We start from the raw sequence: 20,078 nt of genomic DNA on the forward strand, positions 1-20,078 counted from the left end.
TGGTTAAAGAGACCTTTTGAGGAAGCTGAGATTTTTGAAGTCATCAAGGAGTTTAGTGGGGATAAATCTCCTAAGCCTGACGGTTTTTCGATGGCTTTCTTTCAAGTTTGCTGGGGGACTCTCAAATCAGATATCATGGCTGTGTTCCACCATTTCCATGTTACAGCTCAGTTTGAAAAAAGTTTGAATGCAACTTTCATTGCTCTCATTCTTAAAAAAGCTGCAGCAGTGGAAGTAAAGGACTTTCGGCCTATCAGCCTTGTTGGGGGGGTTTATAAAATTCTTGCTAAAGTTTTGGCTATTCGTCTTCGCATGGTTTTAGGAGAGATCATCTCAGCTCCTTAGAATGCCTTTGTTCTTAATAGGCAGATTCTTGATTCCGTTCTCATTACTAATGAATGTCTTGATAGTAAATTGAAGTCTGGTCAGCCAGGGTTGTTATGTAAATTGAACATAGAGAAAGCCTTTGATCAAGTGAACTAGGGATTTCTTACTCACGTGCTTGAGCGGTGTGGATTTTCTGATAAGTGGAGGTAATGGATTTCTTTTTGTTTATCAACGGTTTGTTTTTTTATCCTTATTAATGGTACTCCCTATGGGTTTTTTGGAAGTTCAAGGGGGTTGCAGCAAGGTGTTTCTTTGTCCCTTTTGTTATTTGTGTTGGTTATGGAAGCCATCGGTAGAATGTTGGATAAGGCTGTCCATGAAGGTCGTTTGTCAGGTTTTAGTGTAGGTGTTTCTGTTGGAAGATCTTTGATGGTTTCCCATCTCCTTTTCACTGATGATACTTTAATTTTTTGTGATACTAATATTGATCAAATCCTGATTCTCTGTATGGTGCTCATTTGGTTTGAGGCCGTGTCTGGTCTGAAGGTAAATTTGGGTAATTCTGAGCTGGTGGCTGTGGGAGCAGTTCATAACATGGATCTTTTGGTGGCTGTCTCAGGATGCAAGCAAGGGTCTCTCCCAATGAAATATTTGGGTATTCCTTTAAGGGTAAAATTTAAGGACAAGTCAATTTGGAATCCAATTCTAGAGAAGATGGAAAGAAAATTAGCAGGTTGGAAAAAATTATATTTATTCAAGGGAGGTAGAGTCACTTTAATTAAAAGCACTCTCGCAAATCTCCGTACTTATTTTCTTTCTTTATTTCTTATTCCTGCTTCAGTGGTCAACCGAATTGCTAGACTTCAGCGGGACTTTCTGTGGGGTGGCCTAGGAGATGAGCCCAACTTCCATCTGGTTGATTGGTTTACGGTGTGTACTCCGCTTTCTTCAAGTGGGTTGGGGATTAAGAACCTGAGAACTTTCAATGTAGCCTTATTAAGGAAGTGGTTATGGAGATTTGGGCAAGAAAGGGATGCTCCATGGCGTCAAATGATAGAGGTGAAGTATGGTTGTGATTGGGGTGGTTGGTGTTCTAGCTCTTCCTTTGGTCCATATGGAGTCAGTTTGTGGAAAAATATTAGAAAAGGGTGGCATTCCTTCAGTTTGTGGAAAAATATTAGAAAAGGGTGGCACTCCTTACCTCAGTTTATTCTGTATGAAATTGGAGATGGATCAAAAGTGTAGTTTTGGCTAGATCATTGATGTGGAACTTCTCTCGCAGACCGCTATCCTGAATTATATAGGATTTGTCATAACAAAAAGGCAAGTGTGGCGGATCTAATGAGGTACACCAATGCCATTGGGAAATACATTTTTGTAGGGATGTGCAAATCGGGAATTGGAAGCTTTCAAGAGCTTCATCAATACCATTTATAGCACTCCTATAAGGGGGATAAGGGAAGATAAGAGATGTTGGCTGCCTTGTAAGAGTAAGGGGTTCACGGTTAGTGCATACTACCATCTTCTAGTTGGCCATAGTAAGCAGTTTTTCCCTTAAAAAAGCATTTGGAAGCAAAAGATTCCCTCTAGAGTGGCTTTCTTTGTACGGACCGTTGCCTTTGGGAAATGTTTAACAATTGACATTTTAAGGAAAAGAAAGGTTTGCATTTTGGATTGGTGTTAAATGTGCAAGTGTAATAGTGAAACTGTTGACTATCTATTCCTTCATTGCCCGGTTGCTTTGAAGTTGTGGGATATGGTGTTTGGTTTATTTGGAGTTTATTGGGTTATGCCAATGTCTGTTGTTGGGCTATTTGCTTGCTGGCAAGGTCGATTTGGTCGCCATCGTAATGGAGATATATGGATGGTTGTTCCTCACTGTTTGATATGGTGTATTTGGAAAGAGATGAATAGTAGGTGTTTTGAAGACAATGAGCGTTCCATGCCTAATCTCAAGCTTCTATTTTCAAAACTTTATTGGATTGGTTTTCTGTGTGGAGAAACCAACCTTTTTCTTCTATTTTGGATTCACTTGATTTTTGTAATGTTCTTTTTTGATATGTTCACCTCTGTATACTCCCTGTGTACTTGGGTGTCTCTCTCTTTTTGATATCAATGAATCTTTATTACTTATCAAAAAAAAAAGGGCGAAATGGCAATGACCCTTCTTCCGATTTGGTCTAAGTTTCAATTTCAATGAAATGAGTGATGAATGGTGAAACTCTAAGAAAAAGTAGTAACACGTACTTAGAGAGAAACGGTGAGAAAACCATGGATGAAGAACAGAGAAATCAGAGTTGTGACCTCTCTATTGGCTGAGCCATGCTTGTTTAACTAGTAGGAATTCAAAGCTATGGTTTTTTACTTTTTACTTTTTTTTTTCTCTGAATTAGAGCTTTGGAGTTAGGGATGATACTGGGCCTAAAATTTCAATGGGAGGCCTAAGGCCTTATCGGAGGGGATGAAGTAACAGGCCTCACGTTCATATATTTGAAGTTTCAACTTTGAAGTGGCTTTGCAGCAAGTGTACTTATTTTGATTTTTAATATTTTTATATTAAAACAAAAAAATTTGAAATTAACAATAGTGTAATATATCTCTTATTTTTAGTTATGGAAATTGGAGTTTATATACTTGTGGATAAATAGGCCGAGTAAGTGTGTTGGGCTGTGGGCCTTGCCCGAGGATAAATATAAGCTGAAGGATGGTCAAAAGGTTTGTTAAGATTTGGAGACAATGGGCCAAGGATAGGAGAAGATAATAATGGATCGGCAATAGTTCCCGAGGAGCTGAGCCTCCTTGGGAAAGCCTTGTGGAAGGTTGGAACCCAGCCATCTTGAGAATGCTATACAAAAGACAATCATTCTTTTGAGGATAACAGAGCTAAGCTTACAATAAAGGAAGAAATATCTTGGGTGAAGGTTGTCACCACCACATTAAATACTCTACACCAAACTAACTGACCGTATTTATTGGGAAATGACACCTGAACAATGTTATTTCAGCTTACAGCTATTCACAAAACTTCCAAGAGGTTCTAATGGGACAGACATCCAAGAGATTACCTACAAGATCAACAAGTGGAAGGTTGGGATGGAGGTTTGAAGGACTATATAAGACAGTGGTCATCGTAAAAAATAGGCATGGAATCTAAGAAGGAAAAAGAAAAGAAGAAAGACATTCTATTAACATAAGCTTGAATTAATATAAGAATACCTCATCCTCAGACTTGACCGAGGAGCATTATTTCTCTTAATTTGTGTTTGCATTCTTATTGGCATGAATCCCATTATCTGTGGTCCATATTTAATGTGCTAAGATGTTTTCTTGTAACACCCATTCTCTAACAAATATTTTGTTTTGGGCTTGTTGGGCCAACATCCATTGTTCTTGCTGGGCTGTGGTGGCTCAAATTCCAATCCTTACAATATAATTGTTAGAAATACTATTAGTCTATTACTAAAGAGAATGATAATTTAAGTCTATATTTTCCACTCTAAATGTTTTAGCATTAACATTTTCTAAAAAAATTGTTCATTTTTTAGAGAGCATTTAAAAAAAAAAAAACTATCCCATTTTTTTGGTGTTTGGCAACAACCTTGAAAATGAGTTTGAAAATGTTTTCTAGTGTTTGGTATGCACAAATTTTTATAACGTTTCTTGTATAATTTAAAACATGTATAACATGTGTATTGTGTAAACCCACCTAATGTAATCAATATAAATAAATAAATAAATGAATTTGGTTTCAAACTAAAATTTTGACAACAAATACAATCAAAATTAGTTGTCTAACTTTCATGATCTCAAACACCCATCTTGCTCATATATATGAACAGTAACGTAAATAATATATATTCATAAGCTTTCATAATTCAAAATAGTCATAAGCTCTATTTTAAATATATATATATATATATATATATATATATAGATATATAGATATATATATAAATCAACCATACTTCTCATAATTCAAAATAGGCGTAAGCTCTATTTTAAATAGTTCAAAATGCCACATTGGCGAAATAATTTAACCGGGAAAATAATCCAGAACAAATAGTTTGATAAATACCAATATGCCAAATTGTTATAAAACTGTTGACTGATTTGTAAGGGGGAAAAAAATAAAAAACTTTATCAGAGAACGGTGTTATAGAGGGGAAGAGAAACAGGGAGTAAAAAGAGAAGAGAGATAGATAGAGAGAGAAATCTGTGGGTAGAGAAGAGAATAGAGGGGGTGGCAGTGAGGGTGTGAGAAGAGAGAAAAAAAAACAAAGTAAAGAGAAGAAGTGAGAGAGCTTACTATGAGAAAGACTAAAGAAAAAAAAATATATAGTTTCCTGGGCCAGAAGAATATAATATTTATAAGAGTTATACGCTGCGTGAGAGAGAGATTGTTTTCCCTTTTTTTTTTTAAACAACCTATAGTTATTAGGGTTTTCTATTAACTAAAGTTAGTTTTCCATTGACCATTTTTTTTTTTTTTTATGTTACCAAACACTAGAAAATGTAGAAAACTATCTTCACAGAAGGTTTTCTAACAAAACAAACAGAGTGTTAAGAGAAAATGATAATTTAGGAGAGAAAGTGTGAGAATATTAAATATATAAATATTTTTTTGAGAATATATTAAATATATATATAAATTAAATTTACACATTTATCTTGTGCGGTTTTAACTTTATATATAATTTGGCCTTTACACATTCATCTACTTTAATTTAAATGTTATAACTAAGCAATAAAATCAATGAAGAATCTAAAATCAAAAACAATGTCTATACATATCTATCTATACTATTATATAATAATTGAAGCTTTAAAATAAATTTTACAAAAACTCTTTTTGTGTCATGTCATTAGCAGTCTTTTCTAATTTTTTGCAATTTTTACTTTGTTAACCTTTCATATTTTTCAACCATTGTCTTCTTAGTTCAATTTTTCATCTTCTCCAATCATTGGCTTCTTAAATTTTTCGTTTGATTTCCTTTATAAATTTTTAAATTTTCTCCTTTATATCTTCATAAATTCTATGATTTCACTTTTTTTGAACCTTTCATCTACTTCCACCCTTCTTACCTTTCATCTTCATAAATTATACAGTTTCACTTTTTTGAACCTTTCATCTGCTTTTACTCTTCCTCTTCCAACTTGATTTTCTTATAAATTTATTTTACTTCATTTCCACATCTCTCCCCTATTCCTTCCAAGTTGTTCATTGCAAAAAAAGGTCAATTCTCTCTCTCTCTCTCTCTCTCTCTCTCTCTCTCTCTCTCTCTCTCTTTCTCTTTTGATGCTTTTTTTTTTTCCAACCACTTTTTCCCCCCAATAGTTCGTTTTGTTATTGTTGATTTAATTGTACTTCACGTTTGTTTTGGTTTTGGCAAATTTGTATCAACTTTTATGCATATTTAGGTATTTTGGTATTCCAATTCCCGATCAAAAATAAAAAAAATTCCTTTTTTTTTAAGTGATTCAATTAGATATTAAATTATGAAACTTTACTAAGTTTTGTTTATTTTTAAATCATTTTGTGTGAACAAAACTATAGTTTTTGTAGAGAAAGTACTCTTAATAATTGTATAAGAAATACTCTATAGTGCCACTTACTTAGATAAAAGCAAAGGTTAATCAAATGGAAATAATTGAATGAGTGACATATTTTAGCTTTCACAATTGAATTTTCATTATTATTTTTGTTATTGTTGTTGTTATTATTATTAATTATTATAATGATGCACATAGAAACTTAATTATGAGATTTTGCTAATAATTGTTTATTCTATAATCTTTTTGAGTGAACAAATTTGCGGTTTCTGCAGAAAAAATAATCTTAATAGATTATAAATAAAAAGTTATTTTCCTAATCAATCAAATTAATCATTTTTAAGCAATGATTGATATGACATTTTGCAAACTGATGATTGATGAGACATTTTGTTTTTTTACACAGCATCTTCATATAGGTATGTTTGGATTTGATGTATTTTTATGAATGTATTGAGATAAGTAATGTATTCAAGAAGAGTGATCATGATTATACTTTGTATACTTCAAAAGAGATTGATTGGTTTGGAATTAAAGATAACATTAAAATAGGATGCTAGAAGTTGAAATTTATATTACAAATAGAGAATGTGCATTTACTTGGCAAGCTTATTTGGTTAAATTAGAGATGTTGGACAGCACACTCAGTTGTTACACACAACCCTACATACACACTTTGTACTGAAATAAATACCAGTGCACATTCGGTTATTGCATACAACCGTCACAATTTCAGTGCAAAATATGTGTACGGTTGTGTGAGTATGAAATAAATACTACTCTTAGATTTATGGATTCCATAATGAGAGGTTGCCCTCCCTTATCTTTGGAACCTTTTATTTTCTAATATAAACATGATTTGATTCGAAAAACAATAAAAAAATTAACAATAATCTTTACCGCAAAAAACCAACTTAATATTTAGAATAACTTACATTTTAAATCTTATATTTTAGGTAAAAGTAAAACTAATGAAACGTTAAGACTTATCTTGAAACTTCTGGGCCTTCAAAATTTTTTTAAAACTTTTGAACACATCGTATTTAATTTAAAACCACTATTCAATTTAAGGCTTATAAAACAGTTCTTTCTAAATTTTATTCATTTGTTTATATTTATTTATAAGACTTCCTAAATTTTATTCAGTGCATAAGTAAAATGAAAATCGTACCTCTGTTTTACGTTTCTTTCTTCTCCCCCAAATGCATAGACATTAGTACTACTAGCAGCAAGTAATCTTCAGAGATCGACAAATATGAGACCATTACGCAAAACTGAATAAAACTCTTGCCCTTATTTCATGTTCCTCTAAATACTTTCAAAGCTCTACAATAACTTGCTGTAAGAATAGAAAATTTACTGTATATTTTTTTTGTTGTATGAATAGAATATCTAAATACGAGATTAAGGTAATCTAAAAGCAGAGAGATGGATCATAACATCTGAGTCACAAAGAGAGAAATGGGTCCAAACTCCAAAGCCTACCATTTGGTAGACATGTGAAATCACTTTAAAATTCAATGGTATATCACACAACACGCAAGTGTAAACCAGAGATTCATTGGCTTCACAGAGTTTTTAATAAAACTTTTAACATTCCACTTACGAGTGATGAATTAAGGTCTGGCTCCAAAGTGTTTCCTGGACAAGTTAGATAAAATCCTTCTTGATTGCTAAGCCCCATACCATTCTAGTAATTTAATCACTTATAAAACTTAAAAAGTCCTTGATGGGGAGGGAAAGACAGCAAAAAGCTTGTGCACAAACCAAACATGGCATCCACAATCTACTTCTGAGAGAACGTTTTACAGGTATTCCAGATTAAAATAAGACAACTTTTCTTTTTAGTTTCTAAAATTTGTATTAACATGCTCCAAGAGAGATTTCACTGTTCTTTTGCCTTCTTCCTTGCCAAAAACCGTTCTTTAGCTGCAGCCACAGCATCTCCACTTCTCTTATGATGGTCACGCTTTGGCTGTTCTGCTGATGGCTGTTCTGCTGATGGCTGTTCAGCTGAAGTTTTTTCTTGATCTGAAGTGTTGGTTATTGGCTTTTTATCTAAGGATTCAACGCTTTTCTTTGTTAGAATGAAGCTTTCACCTTGATGCTTGTCTTCCATGACTGAAACCTTCAAAGGTGCATTTGATGCAGTTGGTGACTGACCTTCATCTGATATATCATCAGAGCCTTTTAATTCAAGCTTCTCTAACTCCCTTGACTCGGCCAGTTTCACTGGCTTCTTTGACTCAACCTGCTTCTCTGATCTCCTCACCTCAGCATCTTTTGCACCAAAAGCAACATTTTTTCCAATGTTGAAGTAAAAATCACTCAAGTCACTCTTCTTTGTAACCTTTAAACAACAATGCATATATATAATTATCAATATGGATTCAAAGCATTTGAGAAAAACCTTAAAAAAAAAAAAAAAAACAAAAAAACAAAAAAAACAAAAACAAAAAATGATCATATCAAAGCATTTAATTTAGTGTGGTCTTCAAGAAAATATAAATCACAGCATGTAGTCACATAAAGACGTGGATAGAATATTTATCTAAACATAACACATGGCTAATGCTTGACTTGGTCTTTAACACGCCTTGGCCAAACTTGGAAAGTGGCTCAAGGATGCTTGTATGAGCATAACATAAATCATGAGGGTTGAAGTTTGGAGTTTGGACGAATTGAATAAGGGCAATGGGTTAGTACCTTAGGACTTACAACTTAGCAACAACCTTACATGTCCTTTTTTTATATATAAAAGTAACCTTACATGTACTAATTATCACATGATTCCACTCCAAGTAACATGACTTTATCATAACGCCACATGGTGATAGTTACATAGAAGTTGGGATGTTCACCAATAAAGCTTCCTGGGACCTTGTTTACAAATATGACATTCATTGACATATTCACTGTTTTTTTTAATATAGATATGAATGATAGTATTTCAAACATACAATGCCCACTCCATAATTTTTTTGATAAATACAATGTCCGCTCCATAATGATTACTCTTTATTAGGCCAAAACATCAATTGGTTTTTGGTATAGGCGGGAATCAAACTACAAATCTCTAATTCAATGACAAGAAACTTTCCCAATTGAACAAACTGAAACCCACTCATTGACATATTCACAGTTAGAGCTATAGAACTAATATTGGTACAATTATATAGTACTCTTCTGGATAAGATTCAAAGAGAATTTTTTTTTTTTTGTGGGGGGGGGGGGGGGGGGGGCTTTCATGGAGAGCATAAAATTCATCAGGTTAATTGGTCCATCGTTTGTAGACTGATTTGACAAGGAGGTTTGGGTGTGAGGAAGTTGTTGTATTTCAATTATGCTCTGTTAGGTAAGTGACTAGTGATATGGGTTGGATAGGGATTCTTTATGGAGGAAGGTTATTGATTGCAAATATGGTACAAACAACAGTGAGCGATACTCTGGTGAGGTAAGGGTGGGGCTTTGGAAACATATCAGATTGGGTGGGACCACTTTGCATGATTGCATCTTCCATTCGGTTTGAGGCAGGATGTGGTTCTCAAATTCAGTTTTAGAAACAATTTTGGGATGGAAGTGGTACTTTTCAAGACCACTATCTGGAATTATTTAATTTCTTAGAGATCAAGATGGTCAGCTGTCAGACTATATGGAGTGGGTGAATGGTAGGTTACATTGGAAACCGGTGTTCATCAGAGAGGCACAAGATTGGGAGGTGGAGTCAATGGCTCACCCAAAGAAGGATTTACATCTAGGAGCTACTATAGGGTGCTGCGAGCAAGTGTTGAGGTCACTTCCCTGTTTCCTTGGAAGTGTGTATGAAAGTCTCTTTCCCCTCCTAGAGTTTCTTTTTATGTTTGGGAGGTCGCCCTAGGCAAAATTTTGATGATAGACAACCTGCGGAGGAGGGGTTTCCTTTTGGCAGATTGGTGCTGTCTTTGTCAATCTGATGGAGAATCTGTTAATCATTTGCTGCTGCATTGTCCTTTTGTACATGATCTGTGGGCATTCATATTTTGTCTAGTTGGGACTAACTGGGTTATGCCAAACTCTGTTGAAGCCATGCTGAAATCTTGGGATGGAGTAAGGGGAGTTTGAAGATATGTAAAAGTTTGGAGGGTAGAGCCAGCGTGTCTTACGTGGTGTATTTGGAGGGAGCATAATCAATGCACATTTTAGGGAAAGGAGCTTTCTCTGCCTAATATTAAGTTTCTCTTCGAACGGGCATCAGTCTCATACCCCTTCTATGTAGTCCATAATGGTGTTTTTAGAGTCTTTATGCCTTAGCCGTTGATACAAAGGCTTTGAACTTTTCTGTTGTTGCTCTTTTATTCTTCTTTCTGCTTTCCTTTTTTTAAACTCTGGTATACCACCTGTATACATTCTTTCAATTTTTTTAATGAAGTTCGATTACTTATCCAAAAACTAAATAAAAATTATATTGAATACTTCTATATGAGTCTAGAAATCCCAGTGGCAGGGTGTCAATAATGAGTTGTCCCCACCAACCGCCATTTTTTTCTTTTTGAAAATTCAATAGTTACAACAAGGGAGGGGAGATTTGAACCCTGAATGTTTAGAAAACACCAAGATGTGCCAACCAGTTGAGCTATAAAGCTCTTGGCATCCCCACCAATTGTCATTGTCAAGAATATTATCTATTTCTTGTAACTAACTCTCCTATTTATGAGGAATATATTGGCTCAGGATTGTATCAGATTTTCAGCTCCTCCTAAAAAATGGATGAAATATCATACAAATGTTTTTGAATTCTCTTCTCAAATATTCTTCACAAACATTCAAACAGCAGCAGCAACCGGTGCATGTGTTCCAAACTGCTGCACAAAGAATTTTACAAGACTTAGGGCTCGTTTGGATTGAGGGGGGAGTGGAGGGGAGTAGAGTAGTGTTGGCTGAAAATAGGCTAATTTTGGGCCAACTCTACTCTACTTCCCCTCAATCCAAACAGACCATTATGTAAACCTCCAATGGTCTTCAAGGACCCTTGAGAGTGCCTTCTGATCTTGCCCTCATTGTAGACTTGTCAAGTAATACTGATTGTACACTTCTGTTCTTGCCCTGGCTGACACTCATACATGTTTACTTTATTTACCCTCTTTGTTACCATCATCATAAGGGTTGAATCATAGGGTGAATGCACCTCTCTAGATCCATCTGCAGTGATTAGGCTAATCTTTCTTAGGTAACCAGAAACTTTCCTAAAGCTGCCTGATTTTATTGAAGTTAAGGTTTAATGCCAACAGGACAGGTATTGGAGTCACTAAACATCTAAACCAAACCAAGCTGCCACATTAAGCGAACACCAACCCTTCATTTCCTACTTTCTGACTAGTGCCTCCCCTTCTAATTATGCGACACAACCCAATCCAAACCAGTCTAGACCATGCCTAGCCAAAACAGAACTTAACCAAACACTGGCTTTAACTTATACTAGTTTGCCAAAAGCCTATAGACATTCACTTTATTGGTAAGTTACAGATGGACCCATTGAGTTTTCAACCCATAATTGAGACATTTACAATCAAAAAACTTGGGGAATCATAGGCTTCAAATTGATTCGTCAACGGAGGATGCCTTTCAAGGAAAAATCCATGATAATGCATTTTACCACTCATCTATCTCTTAGATGAGTAAGGCATGAATGATACCAAAGGCCTAAGGATAAACTTAAGGATTAGGATTAAAATCTCCTGGTAGACCCTGGCGGAATGGCATTAAAAAATATAAATGTGCAAATGAGACACTTGAAGGAATGTTTTGTTTTTAATAAGTGACACTTGAAGGAAAATTATTTAAACCTAGGTAATAACCAACAAAAAGCTGGGAAATTTACATCAGAAAATTCCTTTAGAAAAAGATCCACAGAAAACCCTCTCTAATTCAGTTCTTCAAATAGAACCATCCAATTGAGAACACATTAACCAAAACTAAACCCAATGGTGGAGGCTGCTTTACAAGGAACTGAGAGAATTAGGGAATCCCTTTTCTCCAAAAAAAAAGGGAGAAGAAGAAAAAAGGAAAATGTCCAACCAACTTGCATCCAAAACTTATGATAAACATTCTCACAATTAAATGAATGAAACTCCTGAATCCTGTCTGGATTTAATGACTCTTGACTTTGTACAAGCCCACTTACACAAAACAAATAATTGATTTTAGAAATGGATGTCAAGTGGCATTAAGTGCAGTCCATCTCCACACTAACCCCACTCATTAGTCATCACATTGGAATTCAATTATTAAACTACCTTTATGTGTCAGCCTAAATAATATGTCAAGTAGAAATAGAAAATTTATTAAAGAAAATGTCAATGTGCAGTAGTAAACAGGATAACAAAGGATTAATATAGAATGCGAGCATGCAAAAAATAAATGCATAATCTAAACTAGCAATTTTCAGTTAGTCACATGTAAAGTAATATAAAACAAGAACCATGATAAGTAGAACACAAGTGGAGTTAGATAAATGCAAGACCAGGCAAAAGTTATACATACATCATCCTGTGCCTCTCGAAGTTCACGCAAACGTTCTTCCTCCATCCATTTTTTCTGCTCTTCAAGTTTCTTTTTGTAAGCACTAGTCACAAATTTGTCCTTGTCTGCATAGAGGTGGTCATCTTGGCTTCTCTCTTTTGCAATTTTTCTCTCATATACTACTTCACGGTATTTCTCTCGTTCTTTTGTTTTTTCTTTCAATAGCTGAATATATCTTGGCTGCAATAGAAACAAGCATGTTTTAATTATAAACACTATCTAACCAAATCTATGGAAAGACAAACAAAATTAAAAATAAATGCTCCAATTTTCATCATATAAAAGTATAAGAACCTGGGAAAGAAAAATCAAGAATGAAATATGCCCATAACTTATGAACTATTTTTCTAACATAATTTTACATCCATATATAGCACTTCCATTCCATTGAATATGATGGCTTTCTCTACTACCAAAGTTAATTCATTAACATGTAAATGATAAGAGCTTATCTGAAATCATACTCTCTATTACTTCCTTAATTGAAATGTCCCTTTTTCTGTTCATTCAACTTGGTTCAACTCACTCTTTCTCACTAGTGCACTAATCACTCTTCTCTAAACATGACCAAACCATATCAATCAACTCTCTCTCATCTTTTCATCAATATGGACTACCCTTTTATGTGAATTTTCTCATTTCAAATCCTATCTTTCCATCTATTTCCCATTTATCCATCTTTAACATTCTCATTTCAGATACACCCATTTTACAAATATGTTCTTAACAACCCAACATTCAGCACCGTAAGAGCAAAGCTGGTTGAATAGCAGTGCTATGAAATTTTTCCTTAACTAGAGTTTTAGAATCACTCTATTACCTTTAAACTATCTTAACATGCTCATTTCAGCTACACCCATTTTACGAATATGTTACTTCTTAACAACCCAACATTCGGTACCATAAGAACATAGCTGGTTGTATAGCAGTCTTATAAAAATTTCCCTTTCAAACTTAAAGATCTAGAATCATTCTATAACCTTTAAACATAGAGAAATTGATATCAACGCTACAGAAAAATCATTTCTATATTTATTTATGCAGTAAGTATAAATTAGATTCTGGGAAAATTTTCAATAAAAATCAAACTGTATTTTCATTACCATTCTGTCTTGACGATCTTGAACTCGAGGTTGAATGGCTTTCTGCTTCATGTCATCATAAACTCCGTCATAATCAAAAACAGTGGGGTCTTCTTCGAGGGCTTTCTTCTGCTGTTCCTCAATGTCCTTGAGAGACTTGTTCTTGCTAGCTTGCCGAGAAATATCGCTCTCCACGTCATCGTCGTCGTCGTCGTCGTCGTTAAACCCAAAGGCAGGTGGGCGAGGCGGCTTTGATGACTGCTGCTGCTGTTGCTTCTTCTTCTGCTGTGATGGCAGCCTAAGGTTCAACCCATACCCTATCTTGCTCATTGCAATTTCTCTGAGGATGTAAAATCTCAGGTATTTGGGATTCGAATAAAGGAATTTGGGGGTTTTCAAAAGAGAAGGTGAGAGAGAATTCAAAGCCCTATTTTTCAATTTTCTTTTTTTCACCCACCAATCATTTCAGGCGGTTTAAAAAAAAAAAAAAAAAACGTTTTCATTTTTTTTATTTATTTTATTTTAAGTTTTCAATATCTTTACAGCAAATTATAAACCTTTCATTAAAAAAAAAAAAAAAGGACTTGTAAAACTTTTTTTGTTTATTTATAAGAGATATAATATTCAAAATTTTTGTTTAAGCTTAAAATTAGTTAGTGTCATGGTTTGATGATAAAAACTATTATTATAGAATGAAAATTATAACATAAACTAAAATTTTATGGCTTCAATTACAAAATTGGCTTGTTGTTAAGGGTTACAAGCAAAAAAAGAAGAAGTAAGCTTCACTTTGACATATATTTGCCAATTACAATACTCACATTCATTTGTATGTTAATAGTTATTATAGCGTTGCATAATTTAAAGATACATCAACTTTGTCATTACATGTCTCTAGGGTGATAATATGCTCATTATAAGTGGATTTTTAATTCAGAATCCAAATATTAATATCCACTATGTCAATTAAACCTCATTCATTTTTTTTTTTAAAGAAAAAAATCAATTATACCCCCACATTTTCCAAGTAACTAGATGATTTTTATTTGTTTTTAAGAAGTAACTAGATGATCGTCCACACACGATGCAGCTACACTATAGTATTAGTTTCGCTTCAAAATAATTTGAAGAACATCTCCTTTGCAACTAATATTGTTGTTATCACAATGAATAAGGTGAAGAGTCTAACAAGAGAGTTTAACAATAGAAAAATACCAAATGACCAAAACCAAATACAATTATCTAGAACTTCAACATGAAGAGGGGATAAAATAATCAATAATAATATATTGCACATATAATATACGGGGCCTAAAGTGAATTGTCACAAATTTACTTTTAAAATGTCACAAATTCCTTATAATATACAATATGGAAGAAAAAAGAAATCATATGAATGACATTTAAAAAATGTTGTACGCTGGAAATTCCATAATCTTCCTCTTGTTTAAACACTTAGGACAACTAGTAATTTGAAGTGTCTGAACTGATCTCAAACTCGGCAACCAATTTGGCAAGACCATTGAAATTGTAACATTCTCAATCTCTAGGTGCTGTAAAGTGTTGGCAAATCCTTGGAGCCACTGGGGCAAAACCGCAAACTTTTGTGAAGTGACAATCTCAATTTTCGGAGAGTCAATTTGAGATTTTGATTGTCTTCTTCTGTCAAACTAAGCTCTTCGCAATTATCAATTATCAGGGTGTCTAGGGTGGTTAGCAATTATAAAGATCAGAGGAATTGGAAAACAAAAAAAGTAAACTAAGCATAGTGCAGATGCCTGATTAAGGATTGTGATGGAACAATCTGGTCTGTTTCTTCATCAAACAAGTTTGTTTGTGCAGCAACTTGGGAGCAACTAAGAAGCTAAAAGATTCTGCTTGTCTATTATGCAGAAAAAAACATCGAAAGACATGAATCACTTGCTCTTTTATTGCTCATTCACGAAGGAAATTTGGAAGCCTATCAGTATCATGGGCTTATAGTTGGTGTTTGATGTCCCTACCAGTTGGTAACTTGGTATATGCTGATATGTTGGGGAATAATAAGAAATCTATAAGGGAAAGTTTTAGAGAAACATTTTGTAAAATGAAATGGATATGTTAGAGATATATTAGACATATTAGCCCAATGTAATAGGCCCAAGCCCACTCCTACTTGTACTAGTAGTCTAGGGTTAGTCGCCTATATATACTCATATTAGGGTTTATTGCAACATAGGTTTTGTACTACACTCTTATACATTAAAAATGTAACTCTTAAGGGACTCCTCCGTGGATGTAGGCCGACAAGGCTGAACCATGTAACTCTCGTGTTCTCAATGTTCCTATTATATGCTTCCCCTTCCGCATCCATTCTAGCATATACAACATGGCATCTCATACATCGCGTCGTTAATAATATATTCAACACGGTATCAGAGCAAAACTTCATTCTTAGCATCAAACAAACATCTCTAGCAAGTAAAAAAGATTCTCACATGCACACCACCATCTAAAGTCACACATGTTTGTTTGCTGGATCTAGACTCCACGACATCATGCAGCCACCATGGCTCAGTGCTGTGTCAAAATCCAACAACCAACCAAACTGTGACTTACCTTCTCAGATTTGTGTACATCAAGCCTTCACTTGATGAAACCAACACCACAGACGTGCTCCACAGGCACTCGCAAGAAAAACCCAGAAGTCCAGCCACTATCTGATTCTCAACGTGCCTCCACGCGCAGATAGAGTCTCAGGCAACTTCTCCCATGCCCTGCCATGATTTTTCTCATATGCAACTCATCCACAGGTCACACGCGCCATCATATAAGCCTTGTTGACTGCTGATCTGCCATTTAGAGAAATCTAGTTGTCATTCGACGAAGCACGCACCTCCACGCGCCTCCTAGTTTTCTGTCTCGCCACCACACGTTGGTGGATGCGATCACGTGCCATCCACGCCCCAAACTCCTGCTGGTGTCATCTGACGTCACTGGATGACATCATCACTCCACGTCAGCAGCCATACAAGCACATCCACGTCAGCCCTAGTCCATGTCATTGACACGTCATCGTGTGATGTCAGCTACTCTGCTGTTCGACTAGTGATCCGACCTAGACTGTATAGCTCGTTGACTTTGACCAGACCGTTGACTTTGACTTTTGCGTTGACCTTTGACCAAAAGTTAAAATTTTTGAAAGGGCTTATCTTGCTCAATTTTTCGCATAGATTCTAATTTTGGACTCTGTTTCTTCATTTGAACCTCTGAAATTGGTCAATTGGCACATTATTCATTGTGGTTTCTTCAAAGGCATTCTTCAAGGCATCTCCAAGTGATCTTCTCATACTTATCCAACCTCAAGCCTTCATCGAGCTTCCGCCTTGAGTTTGAGGGAGGGTGTTAGAGTATATTAAACATATTAGCCCAATGTAATAGGCCTAAGCCCACTCCTACTTGTACTAGTAGTTTAAGGTTTAGTCGCCTATATATACTCATATTAGGGTTCATTGCAACACAGGTTTTGTACTACACTCTTATACATTAAAGATGTAACTCTTAAGGGATTCCTCCGTGGATGTAGGCCAACAAGGCTGAACCACGTAACTCTCGTGTTCTTGATGTTCCTATTCTATGCTTCCCCTTCCGCATCCACTCTAACATATATGACATAGCATCTCATACATCGTGTTGATAATAATAATATATTTATCAGGATATATATGGCTTCAAAGAAATAGTAGGATCCATGTTTTGAGGAAATAAAAACAAAGCAAATGGTTAAAAGAGATTTTCAAAGCTAGAATGGCTGCTTCGAGCAAAATATGTAATTCCATTCAAGTAAAATGAAGAATTGTTGAAAGAGTGAATGACAATAATTTATGGTAGGGATAAATGAGCAAACAACAAAAGCTTGTTTTAGGGTGGTTGAGATGACGTCAAGGTAAGCAAAAGGACAGTATTTTGGTATTTGATTTAGAAGAAATAAATAAGAGAAAACTTACAAGGAACCCTATAGACAATACATTAATTAAGGAAGAGTAAATTCACATGTTTTGCACTATCATTGAGTAAGAACGTGTCGCTTGAGGTGGATATTTTGATTTCAATGAGAAGATTTGAAAAAGAATAAATGGGATTACTGGCTTATATCAGTTGGTCTCCATGTGACCTGTGAATATCTCGTTTTATTTTATCCCATTTCTGAATTTCGAGTTCTTTACGTTTTCCCTTTCAAGATCTTTTCACAGAAGTCCAATATGTTTTGTATTTAACTTTGTTAGATTTCACTGGTAATGTAGAAGATGAGAGTGACTTGAAGGGTCTTATAGAGCAACAGTTTGAAGCACTGCAGAAGGCATTAAAGATACCTCATAAGGCCTCAGAAGCTCATTTGATAGTATTAAAAAAGCTTCTTACTTTATTTAGGGTGGGTAAACTTGGTCCATTCATTCTTGATGATGTCTCAAATTTACTAAAGTTGTATTACAAAGCTAACAGATGCTTGCATGTGTTGGTGAGTTCTTGTCACACTCTTAATGAAAAACCCGCATTCCAATGCTAATGATGCTCCATTTTGGACGCACTAGATGATATAGCAATCTTTTTTCTTTTTCTTTTTTTGATGGATTATAGCAATCTTTGTGTCCAAAATTAGTAGTTAGAACTCAATAACACTAATTACAAATTGCTGCTTAGATTGATAAGCGTTTTTTATTCCAGGTATTTAAAAAAAAAAAATTTGTTGTCTCTAAAAATTCCATTACATGGTCTATTTGGTTGGGTCTAATAGGGATAGGATGGAAAATGTAGGAAAATGAGAGGTTTCCCTTGTTTAATATGGTGAAAAAGACAAAAAAGGAGGAAAAGTAGGGGAGAAAATGTTTAAATAAATAAATAAATAGAATTTACTATTTTGTCTATTTTTAATTACAATCTTTTCTTTCATCTTTTCATGTAATAAGAGTATAACAGCATGGTTTTATTATAGAATGCTCAGAAATTATTCTAGTAAGTAGCAAGTAATTGATGCAAGAAAAATTCAAAGCTAAATCTAATTTAGAGAATTATTAAAATCAAGGGAGGATATCACAATCCATTGGTCACTTTGATTTTATAATATACAGCAAAGTTGATCAACATTAGATATCATTGAAAAACATTGAAGGTATTATTTAACAAGAATGTTTCGAAATGGTTGGTGAAATAATTTGTATTGAGACATTATTGTCTTTAAATTTTAAGCACAAATTAAGGTCCGTTTGGGAACAGCTTATTTAGCTGAAATTGAAAACTTTTTGCTGAAAATACTGTAGATAAAGCTAAAAGTTAGTTGAAATAGTACAGTGAAACCTATGAATAGTACCAAAAAGTGTCATGGGACCTATGAATAATAGCAAAAATAAGCTGAATAGTAAAATAAACTGCCAAATATAGGGTGTGTTTGGATACTGCTTATTATTGAAAACTGAAAACATTGTAGCAAAATAATTTTTAAATGTGTAAATTGTGCCGTGGGACCCAGTTTTGAAGTTGTTTAAAAGGAAAAAGGTACTTGTAAGTCCCATAAACAGTGTAGGGGACCCACTGAAAAACGTGGGATGCAGCCATGGTTGTCAAAATCGCGATCTGAATGGTAGGATTGCACGATTTTATGATCCCATCTCACCAAAACGTTTAGGATCGCATTGGGATTGTAAAAATGGTAGGATCATACGTAGGATCATGTAGGATCGTATGAGATCCTACCGATCCTACCGATCTTACCAAAAAAATAAATTTTTGGTTTTTTTTTTTTTTTTTTTAGGGATAATTTTTTTTTTTTTTTTTGATGAAGCTTTAAGGGTTTTTATTTTTCCATGTTGTGATGGTATGACTTTTTATTTTATTTTTATAAAATTATGTTAACTTAAACAAATGTTTTCTAATTTTTAGTTCACTTGTAATTAAAATGAAGGAATGCTTCTTCATTTCTTAATGAAGAATTCGATGTTGGCTTTGTTGCCTTTTAAGCTATAATGTTGTTAAATTTGTTTGATCAATATACTAATTTGGGTTTTAATATTACTAAAATATTTTTTTTTTAATATAATTTTATCAATTATGCTTGTACAATTGTATTTGTATATTGATTGATTGATTTTTTTGAGCATGCTCTTTAATTGTTGTTGAGTTATATAACTTGAATAGTTGAGTGTGAAATTGTATCTTGATGTCTTTTGCAACTCTAGTATACAAATATATAAATATATAATGTTTACATAGATGATGAAATGGATGATGATGATTAGGAATTTAGGATGGTGATTATGAAAACCTTAATTAGAATGAGAATAATTAAATGTTTACTTCACCTTAATATTCATCTTGCTTTTAGATTTCATATTGTAGTTAGCTAGTTTCCATTTGCTAACTTATTTTGGATTTCAAACTTGGAACTTAGAACTTGGAAAATATTTTCCATATGTTTTGATACATATTTTGGTATTTGGTTACTAATTAAACATTTATTGAACTTTTTAGATACATTGAGTCAAAATTTAAATATATTTGTTTCGTTAGTTTAGACTTAGTGATATA

General features: G+C 34.2%; 2 protein-coding genes across 2 annotated transcripts; one reads left to right on the forward strand and one right to left on the reverse strand.

Annotated features, from left to right (window-relative positions):
* Positions 1 to 666: 666 nt before the first annotated feature.
* On the forward strand, positions 667 to 3,432 carry LOC115953172. The gene is made up of 3 exons (XM_031070706.1): positions 667 to 1,060; positions 1,169 to 1,391; positions 3,333 to 3,432. The coding sequence occupies exons 1-3, from the start codon at positions 667 to 669 to the stop codon at positions 3,430 to 3,432; spliced, it is 717 nt and encodes a 238-aa protein (XP_030926566.1).
* A 3,991-nt stretch (positions 3,433 to 7,423) lies between these two features.
* LOC115952654 (nuclear speckle splicing regulatory protein 1-like) lies at positions 7,424 to 13,977 on the reverse strand. The gene is made up of 3 exons (XM_031069844.1): positions 13,539 to 13,977; positions 12,397 to 12,615; positions 7,424 to 8,227 (listed from the first exon to the last, which is right to left on the reverse strand). The coding sequence occupies exons 1-3, from the start codon at positions 13,845 to 13,847 to the stop codon at positions 7,763 to 7,765; spliced, it is 993 nt and encodes a 330-aa protein (XP_030925704.1). The 5' UTR covers positions 13,848 to 13,977; the 3' UTR covers positions 7,424 to 7,762.
* Between the last annotated feature and the right edge of the window lie 6,101 nt (positions 13,978 to 20,078).

Source organism: Quercus lobata, chromosome 7, assembly GCF_001633185.2.
Source record: "Quercus lobata isolate SW786 chromosome 7, ValleyOak3.0 Primary Assembly, whole genome shotgun sequence".
Taxonomy (NCBI): domain Eukaryota; kingdom Viridiplantae; phylum Streptophyta; class Magnoliopsida; order Fagales; family Fagaceae; genus Quercus; species Quercus lobata.